The sequence below is a fragment of the Panthera pardus genome, unplaced genomic scaffold (assembly GCF_024362965.1).
Source record: "Panthera pardus isolate Hobbes unplaced genomic scaffold, ASM2436296v1 HiC_scaffold_24, whole genome shotgun sequence".
NCBI classification, from domain to species: Eukaryota; Metazoa; Chordata; class Mammalia; order Carnivora; family Felidae; genus Panthera; species Panthera pardus.
In genome coordinates, this window is record NW_026526810.1 from 33,986,074 (window position 1) to 34,003,634 (window position 17,561).

At 44.5% G+C, this 17,561-nt stretch overlaps 1 protein-coding gene across 1 annotated transcript in view; it reads left to right on the forward strand.

The window, feature by feature from the left end:
• The window catches only part of HERC1 (HECT and RLD domain containing E3 ubiquitin protein ligase family member 1), a 186,907-nt gene extending 169,771 nt beyond the window's left edge, over window positions 1-17,136 (forward strand). The window contains exons 68-78 of the mRNA XM_053888985.1: window positions 869-971; window positions 2,529-2,698; window positions 4,062-4,200; window positions 6,153-6,322; window positions 7,545-7,714; window positions 7,995-8,160; window positions 8,954-9,030; window positions 9,826-10,078; window positions 10,581-10,733; window positions 13,552-13,857; window positions 16,492-17,136. Coding sequence (XP_053744960.1) covers window positions 869-971; window positions 2,529-2,698; window positions 4,062-4,200; window positions 6,153-6,322; window positions 7,545-7,714; window positions 7,995-8,160; window positions 8,954-9,030; window positions 9,826-10,078; window positions 10,581-10,733; window positions 13,552-13,857; window positions 16,492-16,677 — 1,893 coding nt within the window. The 3' untranslated portion in view covers window positions 16,678-17,136. The remainder of the gene's footprint in view (window positions 1-868; window positions 972-2,528; window positions 2,699-4,061; window positions 4,201-6,152; window positions 6,323-7,544; window positions 7,715-7,994; window positions 8,161-8,953; window positions 9,031-9,825; window positions 10,079-10,580; window positions 10,734-13,551; window positions 13,858-16,491) is intronic.
• Window positions 17,137-17,561: the final 425 nt, after the last annotated feature.

Consider the following 17,561-nt stretch of genomic DNA (forward strand, 5'->3'; position numbering starts at 1 on the left):
TTAATTGCTAAAATGAATGTAAAAATTCTGCATGGAGAAGCCTGTGTCTCCATACACAGGCCAAACAATATAGGACTATCTCCCATGTAGAGAAGAAATAGTTATAAACATGTCTCCAAGGTGTCTTATGGAGGGAACCATGAACAATCTTTTGTAACCTTATGCTTGCAGCTGCCATTTTAGCTTATTATTATCACTGAATTATAGAGGTATATGCCTCCTTTTAAATAATAATAATAATAATAAATAATAAAAATAAATAATAATAAAAAGGAAATGCAGAAAATAATAAATTAGAAGCTAATATGTTACAGGTTTCTTGGCTCTGCAGAAGACCTTCTGTGCAATTCTTCTAGTGGGTTTTCCTAACACGTTTAACAAGCAGCATGATTTACGAATATTTAATATGTATCTTCAACTCCAGATGCCCTATCATATATAGTCTGTAACATCTTGATATCTAGACTGCTGAATATTCCGCTAGGGATGTGGAAAGCCAGGAAACCATCTCTGGGGTGCATATAAAGCAGTTATTGTCACCTCTGAAAGTAGAAAAAGCCTAACTGGGAGCAGCCCGTGGACATGGTCTTGCAGTATTATTTAAAAGGCCACAGGATTCTCTTTGGTCTCTGTTGCCTAGAGAAATGCTTTCACTCACCTGGGGTCCTAGGGATTTTAGTCAAATGCCCCTGTCCCCAACACTCCCTCCCACAGATTCGATTTAGGAGTGTGAATTTGGGTGGAGACAGGTAGGTGACAATTAGTATTTTTATTAGTAGACAATGCTTGTTTATACAGGCCAGTAGGCAAATTCAAAAGTGTTCTTATTTTCTTTTTAAAGTATGTGCTTTACGCTTATGTTTTTCAGAAAGTTGATGTCCTTTGTGGAATTGGAATAAAAAAGGTTGCTTGTGGAACTCAGTTTTCTGTTGCATTAACCAAAGATGGTCATGTGTATACCTTTGGTCAAGGTGAGGCATTTTCCAGGCAATACTTTACTTGTCTTGTGTACACATGTATTACAGAAACATTTGCCTTCCAGTTTTACAGAAAGTGCTCTAAATTGAGTTGTGTTTTGTTCTGGGTGATGAATGGCCACTGTGACCTTCACTCACTAGCTACATTTCTGCTCCTTTTTCATGAAATTTGTCATAAGGACAAACTCTTCTCCCCATTGATAGTCTGTCATACCAGAGCCTTTGATCCTGCTAGAAGAGTTCCTGCCAAAGCCCTTCCCATCCTCCTTTCTTCTCCCTCCACTGTTCTGCCATAAACACTTCTTGACCAACAGAGCTCCTCTGGATCCTGTCTGATTCCCCAGCCCTCTCAGGGACTGGGGATTCAGGTCTTAGGAATTCACAGGCATTCAGGGTTCAGATCTTGAGTGGTTTGTAGTCGAGTCATCCACTGTGGGATTCCCTGGCAGTATATTCACCTTCTTAAATCGAACTTCTTAGCAAGTTGTAGTGACTGAGGAAGGTGTAAGGCAAATGTGAGGAAGAGGAAGAGGAAGGAGTAAGTCGTGAATGAGGTTTCTAGTCTTGGAAGAACTCTAATGCCACTAACTGAGGACAGGAAGCTGGTTTGGAAGTAGGTAAGAACTTAGTTAAGGTCATACTGAATTGGAGACATATACTCTAGGTATATGTATGGAGATGTCTAGCAAGTTATTGGGGATTTGGATCTGGAACTCCACAGAGAAATTGGATATGGAGATGTAGGTTTGCATAATGCACAATAATAGTACTTAGAACCATGTTAACAGGCTCAGGAAGCCCACGGAGAGTATACAATAAAAAGACTTGGATAGAAGTCTAGGGCAGGTGAGTGCAGAAAGAGGACTGGGGAGAGTTGGCTTTGAAAGGGGTGAAAGAGAGGTTGCCAGTGAGCCAGGGTAGTGAGAAGTCTCTGCAGGGTGGGAGGGGGCTGAGGCCAGGTCATCAGAAGGTTATGTGGAGCTCCAGGGGCTGGAGCCTGAGAAGAGGCTGCTGAGAAGAGGCAGTTAGGAGCTGCTCATGGCTTTTGACAGTACAGTCTCAGTGTAGTGGTGAGAGTGGAAGGTAGGCTGCAAGAGGTGGCCAAACCAAACAGTTCTAGAGGCCATGGGGTAACAGGGGCTGGCCTGCACCTTCTAGAAGTTTGGCAGCAGAGGGAAAGCGAGAAGTTGGCTGGAAGTTTGAGGACAAGGCAAGTTGAGCAACGTCTTTTCTTAGAGTACAAGAACTGTAGGGCCTTTCTTAACTACCTGCCAATCCTCTCAAATAGGAGGATACTGGAGGTGCCTCTTGGTTTGAAATAAGCTGCTAATTTTAGATTTATTTATTTTATGAATAAGGAGTCTGTGACATTTTGCAAAGAAACAGTTTCAAACTTCATCCGCTCAGAATCCAGTATACCTTACCAGAATAGCAGCTTTGGCTCTAAAGAGTTCTATATGTCATCGCCATTCCACCAGAAAAGTTAGAGAACTCATTAGAAAACATAAAGGACTGTTGTGTGCCATCCATAAATTTCCTCTATTTCTTCAGATCGCTTGATAGGCTTGCCAGAGGGGCGTGCTCGCAATCATAACCGACCACAGCAGATCCCTGTGCTGGCTGGAGTGGTCATCGAAGATGTGGCGGTTGGAGCTGAGCACACTCTTGCTTTGGCATCAACTGGAGATGTGTATGCCTGGGGCAGCAATTCAGAAGGGCAGGTAAATATTTATCTTGCTTGCCTCATATTCTAGAAATCTGACAGTGTTCCTCGTTTGGTAAAGGGATAAGCTAGGAAACTCATAAGATCTACCACAATGCCTCACACATATCACTTTGACACGGACTGAATTATTTGTGAGTCCAGTTGTGTGTGTCTCTCTTGATTGTGGCCAAGTAGGCATTACACCATGGTTTTAAAAAAAAATCTGATGGTATAGCAAAGCAGTTAAGGGAATTAACTGAGTATGTGTGTGTATCTACACTCATTAAGTACCTGGCACATAGTAAGCAGCACTTTAGGGGTATTTGCTATTGGCATCATCATCATTTTTACTATGGTAATGGGTGAGATTAGGTCCTAGGAGCATCAGTTAATCTGGAAAATGGAAAGAATGAACCCATACTTTTATGTTTAATAATATGACATAGTACTGTACATAGTATGGTATCCATAGTATATTTGTGTTTCTGCAGGAAGTCTTGTCATTCTTGTTCTACAGAGGAATAAACTGAGCCTCTAAGAGCTTGAGAAAAGATTCAAGAAGTTGATGTATTCAGCCTACCTTATATATGGAGGAGACACAGATTTGGGTGGGAGATGTCTAGGATGCCTGCTGCTACAGTGGCTTTCAACCCTGCGTGCAGAGCCACATTCCCTTCCTCTGTAAATCCTCTCTGGGTCTGTCTGCCCGTAGAGCCAGAGGCCCTCAAGTTCAAGGTCTCCATTGTTCATGGGTGACTCTGTGGTCACCTCATCACTATGTTAGCAGATGAGGAAGCTGCTCATCATTGTGGTTTGCATGCACAGTGTCTTAATGAGAAGAGAGTTGATGCTGAAGACATCTTAGGTCACTGGCAGGGTCTTGACATGATTCTCTCTAATGATGTCAAGGTACTTAGCTGCTGAAACACTGGGTGTCCAGTCACACCCTAGGAACAGAGACCTGGAGATGAGAATCTGCTTCTGTGTACGTTTTTATAGCTGTTTATTTATTGTTACCCAGGCATCCCATCTTAAAAGGAAATCAGTGTGTTTTAAATAAAAGCTGTGTAGATCATTCTGTTATTTTTTTAAACTTTTCATGAATTAATTTCCTCTCTAGAAGTGGAATCCAAGGATGTGTTCAGTCATTAAGACTCACTGCTAGATTTGGAATAGCCTTGTTGCAGCTTGGTTTTTAGGAGACAGTCTGAGCTGTGAGGACTATTCTGATCGAGAAAATCAGAATTAACTTCATTTTTTTGATGTTGGTTAGTACAGATATTTATTTGTATCTGCTACCACCTAAGGCAGATCTCATCATCTTGACTTCCTTTCTTCCTCTTTGTAATTGGCTCTGTATTTTTGTAATTTATTTCCAGCTTGGCTTAGGCCACACCAACCATGTTCGAGAACCAACCCTGGTAACAGTCCTGCAAGGGAAAAATGTCCGGCAGATCTCAGCTGGCCGCTGCCACAGTGCTGCATGGACAGCGCCACCTGTCCCGCCAAGAGCACCCGGTGAGGGATGAACTACCCTTCTCCTGCAGCTTCTCTTTCAGCAGTGCCCACCTGCTCTGTCTGCTTGCCATTTTCAGACTGCATCGAGGCATCATTCTGAAACCGCCAGGCCTCCCCACCCAGCCAAAGCAGTCTTTGTGCTGCCAGCACTGTAAATGCTTTGATAGCAGGTGATTCTCCTGCAGACCTCACACAAAGCACTCCCTCTCTGCACCCCGCCAAAGAAAAAAACCTGTCACTTAGGCAAAAATGTACAATTTTAGAGCAGCAACTAAGTGTTTTTTCATATTTATATGAAAGAAGTGATGAATCACAGCTTTCTAAGGCTTGCTGTTAGGAATAAAGATTAAAAGGTCTGAGACCGTCTGTCAAATTCTTCACACCCCCACCCCCCAAGTTAACCATTTGAAACATGATGTCTGTGCACTGACACAGAAAAAAAAAAAAAATGTTGCCATTTTACTCCAGCATGTAGTAGGACCGATAGGCAGTTTTCTACCTTTTTCTTTATTATTAAATCCTTATAGAGCTACAAAAACATATTAAGAAAATGTGTATTTGTGTACTTAACATCCTAGCAAGTACTGTCCAGATTGGGTCCATCTTCCATTCCCTGCAAATGTGGGGCATTTATCATTCTTAAGCATTTTTTTGATATTGGGGCTGTTTCTCTTCCAGGCCCTTAAGCCTGTTATTTCTACCATTCTCTGGTTTCTAAGAGACTAGAATTTCCCTAAAGCAACCTTGTACCTGGGAACTCAGTATCCTCTTCCCTATTTGCTGACCTCTACTTCTAAGCCATAGGTCCCTGGGGAAGACTCACCATAGAGAATTTTTTCTTCTAGATAGGTATCCTTAGAGAGCAAATGAGGACTGCCAAGTAGAGGCCAAACAAGCAGGAGATGGTTTCTGATTAACAGAATCCAGAATGAGCAGTGCCATGCACACACTGACAATTCCACGTATTCAGGGTCCTCTTCATCTTCCAGAGAGATTTCACTTGCACTTCAGGAGAGAGGCTATGCAGTGTGGTGGTTAAAAGTCCAGACTCTGGAGCCACATTGCCTGGGTTGAATCCTAGCTTCTCCACTTACAAGCTGAATGAATGATCTTCAGACCCAGTTTCCTTGTCTGTAAAGTGAGGATAAAAATAGCCCCTATTGTAAAGGGCTATAGGATTAAACAATTTGTGTGAAACTCTTAGAATAGTGCCCAGCACATAGAAGTACTCAATGTTAGCTTTTACTAATAATATTCATAAAATTAACTAGAATAAAAATAAGCTGGGAACTGAGCTGTACAAATCTTTATTTACACAAAACTCAAATAAGTAGGGTGTTGTATGTTTACTCTTTTATGCATTTTTAATAAGAGGTTCACCATGAATGTGGTCCTTACAGTCCTTGCTTCTGCAGAGCTCTTATTCCTCAGTACAAAGCCTTCATAAACCATGCACCCATAGCTTTCCTTCTGTCATGGTCACTTTCTCTCAGATCCCTAGTGAGTGTGGGAAGTGACTGCTGAGTTGCCCATTTCCGTTTTCCAGAATTGCCTACCTAGTCCTGGCTTACATCTTGTGTTTTATGAAGATGGCAGTTATTGAATATGAAAGGAAGAGTTTGGGGTGTTTTTGTTTTCTTGTGAAGGAACTGTTTAGGCCCCATAGTTAAATGGAAAACTAAATTAAATTAAAAGTTTCCATAATGATAAATAAAAAAGATGCTTTAAAAACCAACACGCATGCCTCAAGAAATAAAGGTGAATTGATGGAGAGAGGAACTGATAAATATGTGATATGGCAAATATAGACAATAATTAGGGAACTTAGGTGGTAGGAATGGGTGTTCATTGTACACTTATCTCACCTTCTCTGTGTGTTTGAAAATTTTCCAAATACTCAAAATGAAAGCAGTGCATTTTCCTTTGTAAGTGTCCATTTGCTCTCTGGGCAGGTGTGTCGGTACCTCTGCAGCTGGGCCTGCCCGATGCGGTCCCCCCCCAGTATGGGGCGTTGAGGGAGGTGAGCATTCACACTGCGAGGGCCAGGCTCCGGCTGCTCTACCATTTCTCTGACCTCATGTACTCATCCTGGAGGCTACTGAACCTCAGCCCCAACAACCAGGTAACATATTGGCTTGGGAAGCACTGCTCTCCAGGTCCCAGGAAAATACTTTTTACTCTCAGCTCCCAAAAGATGTAGAAAAGGCAATAGTTCTGTTTCCATTTTGTTGCTGGTTTAGCGATAGTCCAGATACTGATAACTGTGTTGCTAGACACAATGCTTTGGTTTGTCCATAGCTCAAGGAAGTATGAATGCTAAGTATGTATTTTCTGTAAAGTCCAATATGTGATGTGATTTTTAAAACTTAAGCACACACAGATGTTAGCACCACAGTCTAAGTGGTTCTGTAATGAATCTGAGACACTGGGGAGACTTCCTTATCTCCTTACAAATGAGCATTCTGGGTCCTGTGGGGGAGATAAAGTAAATTTGGCTGGTTTGACTGCCTGTGTAGGATAGTCAGTAATTTAGGAAGAAAGCAAGCTGGTTATGATTGTTTGTTTGCGTAATGTATAGACATGCCTGCCAAAATGTGTCACAGTTTGTAAAACTGTTAGTCAGAAATCTTTGGGTAGCTAGTCATGGGGCATATGAGAGATTTGACAGATCACTGTTAGAAATAGGTGATCAGCCAGGCAACAGAATACTGGGCAGCACTAAAGAAAATGTTAGAAAACTGTTTGTAATTCATGGGAGAAATGTTGATGATAAAAAGTTAAGTGAGAAAAACAAAAAATTGTATAAACAGTATGTTCTCAACAATGCAAAAAATGCACACACAGAAGGAAACTGGAAGGAAATAGATGAGAGTGATAATGTAGATTATGGATGACTCATTTGTGTGCGTGTGTGTGTGTGTCCTTTTCTGTATTTTCCAAGTTTTAAAAAATGATAATCATGTATTTTATCAGAAAAAAGTATTTGTAAAAAGTTAATACTACTATCCAGGTTTATACTTTTTTTTAATGTTTGTTTTTTTTGAGAGAGAGCGCGTGCGTGTGTGTGTGTGTGTGTGCTCAAGCCGGGGAGGGGCAGAGAGAGTGGGGACAGAGGATCCGAAGTGGGCTCTGCGCTGACAGCAGTAAGCCTGATTTGGGGCTTGAACTCACAAACCATGAGATCGTGACCTGAGCAGAAGTCGGATGCTTAGCTGACCGAGCCACCCAGATGCCCCCAGGTTTATGCTTTTAATTCATGAAGAATTATGTTCTAAAAGTGAGAGGTGTTATTTCTTTTGAGCCTTAGAGTGTTCCATTTCTGAGTAGCTTACTTTCTGTTACAGAACAGTACATCTCATTATAATGCTGGAACATGGGGCATTGTACAGGGACAGCTTCGGCCTTTGTTAGCTCCAAGGGTCTACACCCTGCCAATGGTGCGCTCCATAGGGAAAACCATGGTTCAAGGCAAAAACTATGGACCTCAAATTACTGTGAAGAGGATATCAACCAGGTTAGCATATGTGTGTATGTTTCACTGTCTAGCATTTTTTTAGATGAATCTTACTACTAACTAATCTCTGTGACCTTCAGCTTCTTCACTTGTAAACTAGGATAGTGGCAGTGCTTCCCTTAGTGCCCAGTGTGGTTATAGTGGGCCTAGCACACTGTTTGACTGTTGTTAGGCTGGATTGTTCATTCACTGATGGGAAGATACCTTCAAGGGACCTTTGTGGTGGTTTGGGAAAATTAGTGAGAGTTGTTTTTCATTCTGTTTTCCCTTTCTTTTAAAGAGGACGGAAGTGTAAGCCCATCTTTGTCCAGATAGCAAGACAAGTAGTTAAGCTGAATGCATCAGACCTCCGTCTGCCCTCACGAGCGTGGAAGGTTAAGCTGGTTGGTGAAGGGGCGGATGATGCTGGGGGAGTGTTTGATGACACGATCACAGAGATGTGCCAGGTATATTCATGCAGTGTCCCTTGCTGAGTCATGTGCTCAAGTGGTGGCTGTTTTTTACTGTTTCCAGTGACTGCTCTGACATGTTTTTGTAAATGTAGCAAGGATGCATTTGTGAGCCTTATAAAAATCACGCTGTTAATGATGTATAGGTGAATTATAGCTAGGGTTTGTGAAATAATGTGTGAAGGTACCTGTCAGTGCTTAACCATCTACCGATGACTCACAGTCTGTGGTGCTCTAATACTGGCAGAGGAAACAATGATGACACATACTTACATTTATGTAATAGACAAATCCAGGACCACCCATGTGCTCCGATTAATTCTGGTGCTTTTAGAAGGAAGTGAACTGCCAGGTTCTAGCGGAATTAGAAAAACAAATACTAAGAGTTTGGACTGGTTCTTATTTTGAGATCTGCAGTGACCACTTTGCTTCCAGATCCACTCGACCCTTCCTGCTTTGCTTAGTAGCAGGATTTTTCTAATCAGTCCTATGACTGAAATAACTTCCGGCTCTCCTTTGTTGGGTATATTCGAATAGACCTATACCCTGCTCACAGATACCCCAACTCCTGCCCTGGATTGACTTTGTTACTTCCGCATACTACAGGATATTTTCTACATGGGGAAGGTTTCTAGTTTCATTTTAAATTAAAGCCACAAAAATTATAGAGTTGCCTGGTTGTCACATAACTATAAATTCCTCAAAATATTCTCTTTTCAGTATGATCTTTAGTTTGTTCTCTTGATGCATTTGATTGTCATTTTTCAAAAACCTGTTTTTTCTTTTACAGGAACTTGAAACTGGTATTGTTGACCTTCTTATACCCTCTCCCAATGCTACTGCAGAAGTGGGCTACAATAGGGATAGGTAAGGCAGTCAGCAAGTGTTTGTTGACTATCTACAGTAATAATGATAATAATAATGATAGTTCATTTATTGAGTGCTGACTGTGTGCCAGGCACTGTTCTCAGTGCTTTACATATGTTATCCCACTGAATCCTCATTAGAACCCAAAGGAGTAGGAACTGTTATTATTACCATTTTACAGGTCAGGAAACTGGGGCACTTCCGTCATGACTTTGTTATAGGACCAATTCAAATATCATACAGAGGGGAGAGGAAACTCAGACTTGATAATGAAACCTGACTTATTTTGTGTTTCTGAAGGCCCATATGGCCTCCACTCAAGGAATTTGCTGCATCATAATTCATCAGAAAGATTAGCTACGCTATTAAGTCATAGCACTTAGTCTTAGCAATTATCTGTATTGCCAAATTTTGAATTTTGAATCCTGCTGCATGGACTCATAAATGATAAATGATTTTAGGAAACAGAGCATCCTGGAGCAGGTAGCTTAGGGGCTAACAGACCATTCAGTTGCTATTTTATGGTTCTTCTAAAAATAATTCAAAATATGGTCCCTGGGCTATCCAGAACACTAGCCCCATGGCACATGTGGCTGTCGGGCACTCGAAATGTGGTTAGAGTCACTGAAGAACTGCATTTTACATTTTATTTAATTAATTTGAATAGCCACATGTGGCAGATGACTACCAACCATATTGAACAGCACAGGTCTGGATTATGCTGTAGCTGTCGGATAACTTATTTCTAATAGAAATGAAGGCAGTTTATTTGAAATATTTCCTTTAATTTTGCAGGTTCCTTTTTAACCCCTCTGCCTGCCTTGACGAACACTTAATGCAGTTTAAGTTCTTAGGGATCTTGATGGGGGTTGCCATTCGCACAAAGAAGCCTCTGGACCTCCACTTGGCCCCTTTGGTGTGGAAGCAGCTGTGCTGTGTCCCACTCACCCTAGAAGACCTGGAGGAGGTGGATCTGCTCTACGTGCAGACCCTCAACAGCATTCTTCACATTGAAGACAGTGGGATTACCGAGGAAAGTTTCCATGAGGTGAATCTTGGCCAGTCTGCCTTCTGCTGGTTTTGACTAGAATTTTTCTGTGTAAAACTCAGATACAGTCTTCCACTTGCTGTCTGATTAACTCACGCCATATCCCGTTGCTGCCTGAGCAGCTCAGCCCCAGCAACTGACATAGCTGCCGATGGGTGGAGTTGACACCAGCACCCCAGCTTCTGCTCCTTCCTCCTCAGTCAACTCTCTGCCTCCAGGATGGGCGAGCGGGGGGGCCCAGTTGGAGAGAGGGAGGCCTGGGGTGACCAGAGTTCATCAAGCCTCATTTGAGAACAGAGGAATTTTTAACTACAGCCTCATAAGTCAGCACATTCCCTTCTGATCAAGTGGCATGATTAGCTACCTGGATTCCTTGTTTTTATCCTTAAAATATTTTTGATGTTATTACTGTTTTTGCTATATTTGTGTGTAATCTACTTTTATTTGTTACATAAAAAAAAAAAGCGGGTTCTTTTTGTAAAAATTTTTTTTCTCTTTTTAGATGATTCCTCTTGATTCTTTTGTTGGCCAAAGTGCTGATGGCAAAATGGTTCCCATAATCCCTGGTGGAAATAGTATCCCACTGACATTTTCCAACAGGAAGGAGTATGTGGAGAGGGCCATTGAATATCGACTTCATGAGATGGACCGACAGGTGAGATGACATTTGGGACGTGCTTGTGAGTGTTTGCAGTTGTCTTCAAAGAAAAGATAACTGGTTACTACTGAATTTTAATGTATGAACTTAACCATGTCCGTTAACTTGTATCAGAATTTCACCTGCTCTTCAGAGACTTTACAGGCCTTATCTATGAATTTCCTGTCATCTTAGTCAGGGCCTTAGGACAGCTCTGAATTGGTCACTGGTTGGATTGAAGGACCAAGCTCTCACCCAGGCTTTTAGACCCCAACATCTTACTCTTCCCCTGTCTTGTTTGTCTGTATCTCTTACTGTCCCCAGCCCAGTGTCCCCACTCAGCTGGGTCAGTCAGGGCCCATGCAAGTGAACCCCTAAACACTGGTCTTGCAATCCCACACGAATCCCTCTTTCTCCCTCCTGCTGCAGTCCTTCAAGCTCCAGTTGAAAATTCATCTCTACCGACCAGCTTTCCTCCAGGTCCATAGCCTGTAGAATTCTTTTTTGTTACTTAGAAATTTCTCAAGATATCACAGTATTTCTATATTGTGGTCTAAGAACTAGGCCACAAAGTTTAGATTTTGTTTCTTTAATTAGCCTGTCAGACTTTGAGTGAAGTGTGTGCGTATGTATGTATGTGTGTGTGTAAGTGTGTATATGTATATATACATGTATAAATACACACATACATACATACACATATCCATACACACACACACATCATATATATATGGTGTATCCTCAATATTCTTGTTCTGTGCTGACATGTAGTAAGCATTTAATAAATAATGAGAATGTGATGAGTGACCAGAGAAATGAATATTTTGTCCAAAAATGGGTTTTTTTGGGTGCACAGTCCTTAATAGCCATTTTAGTAATACTTTATTTGCAGAATATGTTAGGGTCTTCTTGAGAGCTATACTGAGACTCTAAGGCTATGTAGTAATTTGAAGTGTATATATATTCTGCACTCTTCACTCCTGCTTCCTTCTTTGACTCTGGCTTTGGGCCAAGTCCGGTCAGAAAACTGTTATATCCCTTAGCTTAGTGAAAGCAAATCCTGTGAGTGACGCTGTTAACAACAGCCAGGGCCTAGGGTTTGTCTCCAGTTCTTCAGAATTTTAGTCCTTAGAGTACATAATTGACTAAAAATGTATTGGTCACCCCTGCAGGCCAGGTTGGGACCAGGCACCCTCAGGTGCAGTTTTTCCTATAGTTACCCTGTAACATAAGGGTTACTGTCGCCTTTTCACAGATGAAAGCACAGAGTCCAGAGAAATGAAGTGATGTGCCCAAGGCAAAGCCAGGATCCCAAACCAGGTTTAACAGTGGGGTCTAGGCTCTTCTCCTGGCCCTTCCTTTGAGGGTCGGATTGACCCTCCACTCTCAGCTGAGCTCTTCTCTGCCCTGGCTTTGTTCCTTTCTCAGAAATGAGGCCTTCTTCCGCTCTCACTTCCTCCATGTCTCTTAGAACCCAGTGTTTTTCCCACAGCTGTCCCCGTTTGTTCCCTGCCAAGCAGCCAGCCCCAAACCCCAGCCTCATTTTTTTCCAGACAGCTTTTGGTTTGTATTCTGCCAGGCATGACAGCTTGTGTTGGGACAAACTTTGGCTAGGGTATTCCCTTTCATAACAGTGCAAACTGCCCTCACTGCCACTCCTGTTTCTTAGCCCTGGGCAGGACAGCCTTATACCAGTCACAACCCCAGGGCCTTCCCCAAGGTGTGGCTCCTGTTGAGGTCCTCAGATTTTGTTTTGCTTTTTATCATTGTTGCTTCTGAATTGGCCAAGAGTGAAGAAGTATTTGTGAACAAGTCTTGAATGGTGATGAGTCTGTGCGTAGGGTGTGTGCATTGCTGTGCAACCTTGGGTTTTTTTTTTTTCTTTTTAAGTTTATTTATTTTGAGAGAGAGAGAGGGTACAAATGGGAAAGGGGCAGAGAGAGGAGAGAGAATCCCAAGCAGGCTCCACACCACCAGCACGGAGCCCGACGCAGGGCTCACGAACTCAAGAACTACAAGATCATGATCAGAGCTGAAGCCAGACAATAACTGACTGAGCCACCCAGGCGCCCTCCTTGGGGGGGATTTTTTTAAACAGACTCGGGCAGCCCCTGGCAGCTCCCGCTCCACATTTCCCAGCTGACCTGTTGTGAGCACCCCACTAGGAGAAAAGAAGCAATGTAACTGTCTGGTCACACAGACTTGCATTAAAAATTCTCGTCATAGTCACGTGAGCAGCAATCATTTGCCTTGCTTCTCAGATGAAAAAATTGAAGAGGTGGAGCTTGGATTCAGACCCCAAGTCTCCTGATTAAATCTTCTGTCCTTTCTACCCCCTTCCCACAGAAAGACTTGCCAGTTTTACTTTCTTCTTTGTACGTTTCTTTTTTTTTTTTTTTTTTTTTTACAATGAGCACAAATAAATTTTACGAAAGGATAGAATTATTTTCAAAAGAAAAATATGAATGACAAAAACAGTAGAAGCTAGACACATCCTCCAGGAGCTTCTTACCCTAATGAGGAGACCAAGTAGCCCACAGAGCCCAGTGTAACAGTGCGCGGCCACACGTGATTAGGGGTATGAGCGGGGATGGCACTGGGGGGCCCAGCGGGCTGAGTTTTGTGGAGGCGGAAGGCAGGCTCCTAAATGGACTTGATCTGGGACCAGAAGGGGTGTACAAGTCCCACAGGCAGGGAGAAGCTGTAACAAAGGGGCAGGGGCAGGTGGGCCATGTGCACCTGAGTTCTGGGGAAAAGTGGGGGTCTGGGGAATGAGCAAGCGGGAGTTTCCCGGTCTCCGTGCACACGTGTAACAAGCAACTTGTCCTGGGAGCAGGTGGCTGCAGTCCGAGAAGGGATGTCCTGGATCGTCCCTGTGCCGCTGCTGTCCCTCCTCACGGCAAAGCAGCTGGAGCAGATGGTGTGTGGGATGCCCGAGATCTCTGTGGAAGTTCTGAAGAAAGTGGTGCGGTACCGGGAGGTGGACGAGCAGCACCAGCTGGTGCAGTGGTTCTGGCACACGCTGGAGGAGTTCTCGAACGAGGAGCGGGTGCTTTTCATGAGGTTTGTGTCTGGAAGATCTCGACTACCAGCCAACACTGCTGACATTTCTCAGAGATTTCAAATCATGAAGGTTGATAGGGTAAGTAAGCACGCCTGCCTTCCTGGCTAATGTCCGCCCCGCCGCCTCCTTGTTGCTTGCATTTTGGGAAAACTGAACTGGTGACCCTCAAGTAGGCCTGCCAATTCAGGCTTAATGTTTGGAATTTCCAGATTTAAAAAAAAATCCAGCAGAAAAACTTGTTAAGAAACATAACTTGACTGAAAACAGCCCTAAATGGATATAGAAATCACACTACAGCCAGCAACATTTGCTAAATCCTCCAGTATCTTCCCGAGTAAAAGCTAAGCTTGCCACTGGGGCCATCGTGTTGCCTCTGCCCTTATTTCCTGTGCCTTTTCATCGTGTGACTTGTGCGCTCAGACGTGGTCTTGTCTGTTTTCACAAAATACTAACCAGTAACTGGCGCACGTACTGCAGAAGGAACATGAAGACGGGAACAGCAATACGTGCCCTGTGGCTGCTGTGTGGTGCGTGCCGTGGAGCAGGTGGTGTGGCTTCTCTGCGGCACAGCCCCAGCCCAGCTGCCATTTTGACAGATGGCTTAGAAATAAAAGGGCTCAGAGCCTTAAATGCACGCTGCTGCCAGAGTCATCTTTCTCACACCCATCTGACCTTGTCACTCTCCTCCTTTCAGACCATTCAGGAGCCCCCTGACTCGAGGATAAATGCCAGCTGCCTTAGTGGCCTTAAATACCTCCACAGTATGGCCTCTGTCCCTGCCTTCTGATATCACCTCTTAACACATAGTGCCTTCTGACCGTAACAGACTGCTTATCTTTTTTCCTGACAGACCACGCTGTTTCTACACTCATGTGCCTTTGTGTAGGCTCTTCCCTCTGCTTTAGGAAGTTCTTCACACCCCTTTCCATCTATGCCTGGCAAGCACTTACTTATCCTTTAGTCCGGACACCAATGTCATCTCCTCCAGGAAGCCCTCTTGGATGCTTTCCTGCTGCCCCTGACCCTTCCTGAGGCCAGACTTGGATCTCCCTTTATCTACTTCCTGGACACCTGGTACATCCCTTGAACCCAGCATTAAATTAGAATGTGTTTCCTCTATCTCTTTACCTCCCAACTCCTCAAGAGCTGGGCAGTCTTCCGAGCAGGGCCCATCATGTTTATTCTGGAAACAGTAAGGAAAGTAGGGCCTCTTCACACAAGGACCCTTCCTGCCAGTTTCAGCGTCTGCCTTTCTGGTGTTTTTCCAGCAACTATTCCTGGAGGTTGCTGTAGCCAAAGCTGTCCCTCCCCCACTGCCTCCTGAAGCTGCCGGCCTAGGCTAGGCTTGCTGGAGAGGCCGTGCACAGGAAGGGCTATGAAAAGAACCTTTCCATAAATTTTCTACATGACTTGCCAGAAACTATAAGTTGTAAATCTGTTTTGTTGCTTCAGAGAGAGGTGGGTGGAAGAAATGGTTTGCTTCTATTCAGCTCTGGAAAAAACCCTTGCCTTGTGTGTCCGTCCCAAGCTACCCCTGCCATCCTGGGAGTTAATCCATCACTAATCCCCTGCCTGAGACTTTTCAGCCTCAGAAAACCGACCACTACAGGTCCTTCCTTTGTGACTTTCAGACCATCACTCCACCTTCCTGATCAGACGCACCTGTTGACATTCCCCTTCAGTGTCTTTGCTGGTTGTTGTTTTTCTGCGATCGAGGTTTCTGTGTCCTCACTGACTCAGGCCCAGTTAGGCTTGTAGGCCCTCCATCTCCCACGTCTTTGAGGTGTATTCACCAGGTGTAGGGCTCCGGGGAGGAGGAGGAGAGCCAGTTTCAAGGAGGTGAGCGAGAAAGAGAGGCCAAATGCTTTTTTAAAAACTTTTTTTTTAATGTTATAAAAAAGTAGAATCATTACCATCAGTACAGACAGTTGGGCAGCCAGTTGTGTTTGCAGGGAGGGCCAGAGAGCGTTTGTCGCCTCCCCAGTAGCGGCCTTTTCCACCTTTCACGTATGTGGCGCGCCTCCCAGTCAGCCTCCAGCATATGTGGTTCTGTGTGCTGTATTTAGCGCAGTCTGCCCCAGGCACTTTTCGGCTTTGCTGCTGGTCATCGTAATGATCATCTTAAATGTCTGTGTCACTGTCAGTTAGATGGATGGACTGGGATTTAATTCACTGCTCCCTCCTCGTGCGAGCTGTGTGCTGGCAGCCATCGCAGACGAGGGACACAGAATGCACACTGGGAGGGATGGGCGGGGGTGGGGTGGGCGTGGAGGAGGGTGGTGACTCCCTCCCAGTTCCTTCCATTTCATCGGCTGGCAGGGGATCCCTGCAGCCGCTTCAGGTGCCTCAGGCAATAGGGAACGAGCTCTGCTGCACCGACACTCCGTGGCAGGCACCGTGAGAAGTGTGTTCTCTCACATGATCCTGCCGGTCAGGGCTTGCTCTCACCTTCCACACGGGGCCACTGGGGGAGTGAGGACAGGAAGGAACCCTCTTCACCAAAAACTTTGGTGGCCGTGGGACACCAGAGCCCGCCTTCCTTCCAACACAGCACAGTCTGTCCTTCCCCTCTAGTCGGCCCTGCAGTCCTGTCTGTGGAGCCCATCTTAAAGGCCGGGAGAAGTGCTTTCCTGATTTTGGGGGGGCAGCAGTCACAGGTACCCCGTGACACCCCGATGCTGCAGTCACGGCTCCGGGTCTCTCTCTCCACAGCCTTATGACAGTCTGCCTACCTCACAGACCTGCTTCTTCCAGCTGCGGCTGCCCCCCTACTCCAGCCAGCTGGTCATGGCCGAGCGCCTGCGCTATGCCATCAACAACTGCCGCTCCATCGACATGGACAACTACATGCTCTCGCGGAACGTGGACAACGCCGAGGGCTCCGACACCGACTACTGACCGCGCGGGGGGGCCACCAGCCCCTTTTCTCAGTGATGCTCACTTCCAGTTTCATGTGGATACACTTTTATGGTAACTACATAGATGTTTTAGGAACATAAACCGACATTACAAACAGTGGCCACATTTAGTTACTCTAAATGTAACAAAGAAATTAGATGTTTTTATTTTTCTGTGATTGTACAAAAAAAAAAAAAAAAAGACAAAGTGCTCTCAGTCAGGTTTTTCCCTCCACATTTTTGGTCACTTTTGATAAGTTTGCATGGAACCATTTTGGTGCATTTTTAGTTGGGAATGGTACATTTTTGTAAACCCACCCAGTGAACATGAAATTGTACATTGTGTATAATTGTTCATTAGAAAGGACAGTTTTACATGAATATTCATATATTTATTTTGTTTTAATTTGAATTGCCTGTGCAGGGTTCCTTATGCAGAGAAATAAAGCCGATGCAGGAACCAGAGCGTGGGCTGCTTTTGTTACCTCCAGTGGAGCCTCTGACTGAGAAAGGACAAGCTCTGGGGCTAGTCTCACTGTGACGGCGTTTTGACCCGTCAGAAACACTCCTTCACACCGAGTGAGCTTGGCTTGGAGATGACAGAGCAGCCCCTGGGAGTGGGCAGCCCCTACTTTCATTTATTCTATCATCCTGGCTGCCTTACTTCGTCCCCTCACCCATCACCCGGGGCCCTTGGGTCAGCCCGTTGGCCTGTCCTCTCAGCAACCCCCTTCCTCCTCCTCTGATGCTGGTTTGAGTGTAACATGCTAACAAGAGCCTTTCCGGAATAGCCCCAGTGGGGAGTGGCTCTCCTAAGCAAGGAGGAAGCTAATGAGAGTAACACGATTTAACCTTGCCTGTGAGGAGTACGTGGGGGCTTAGAGA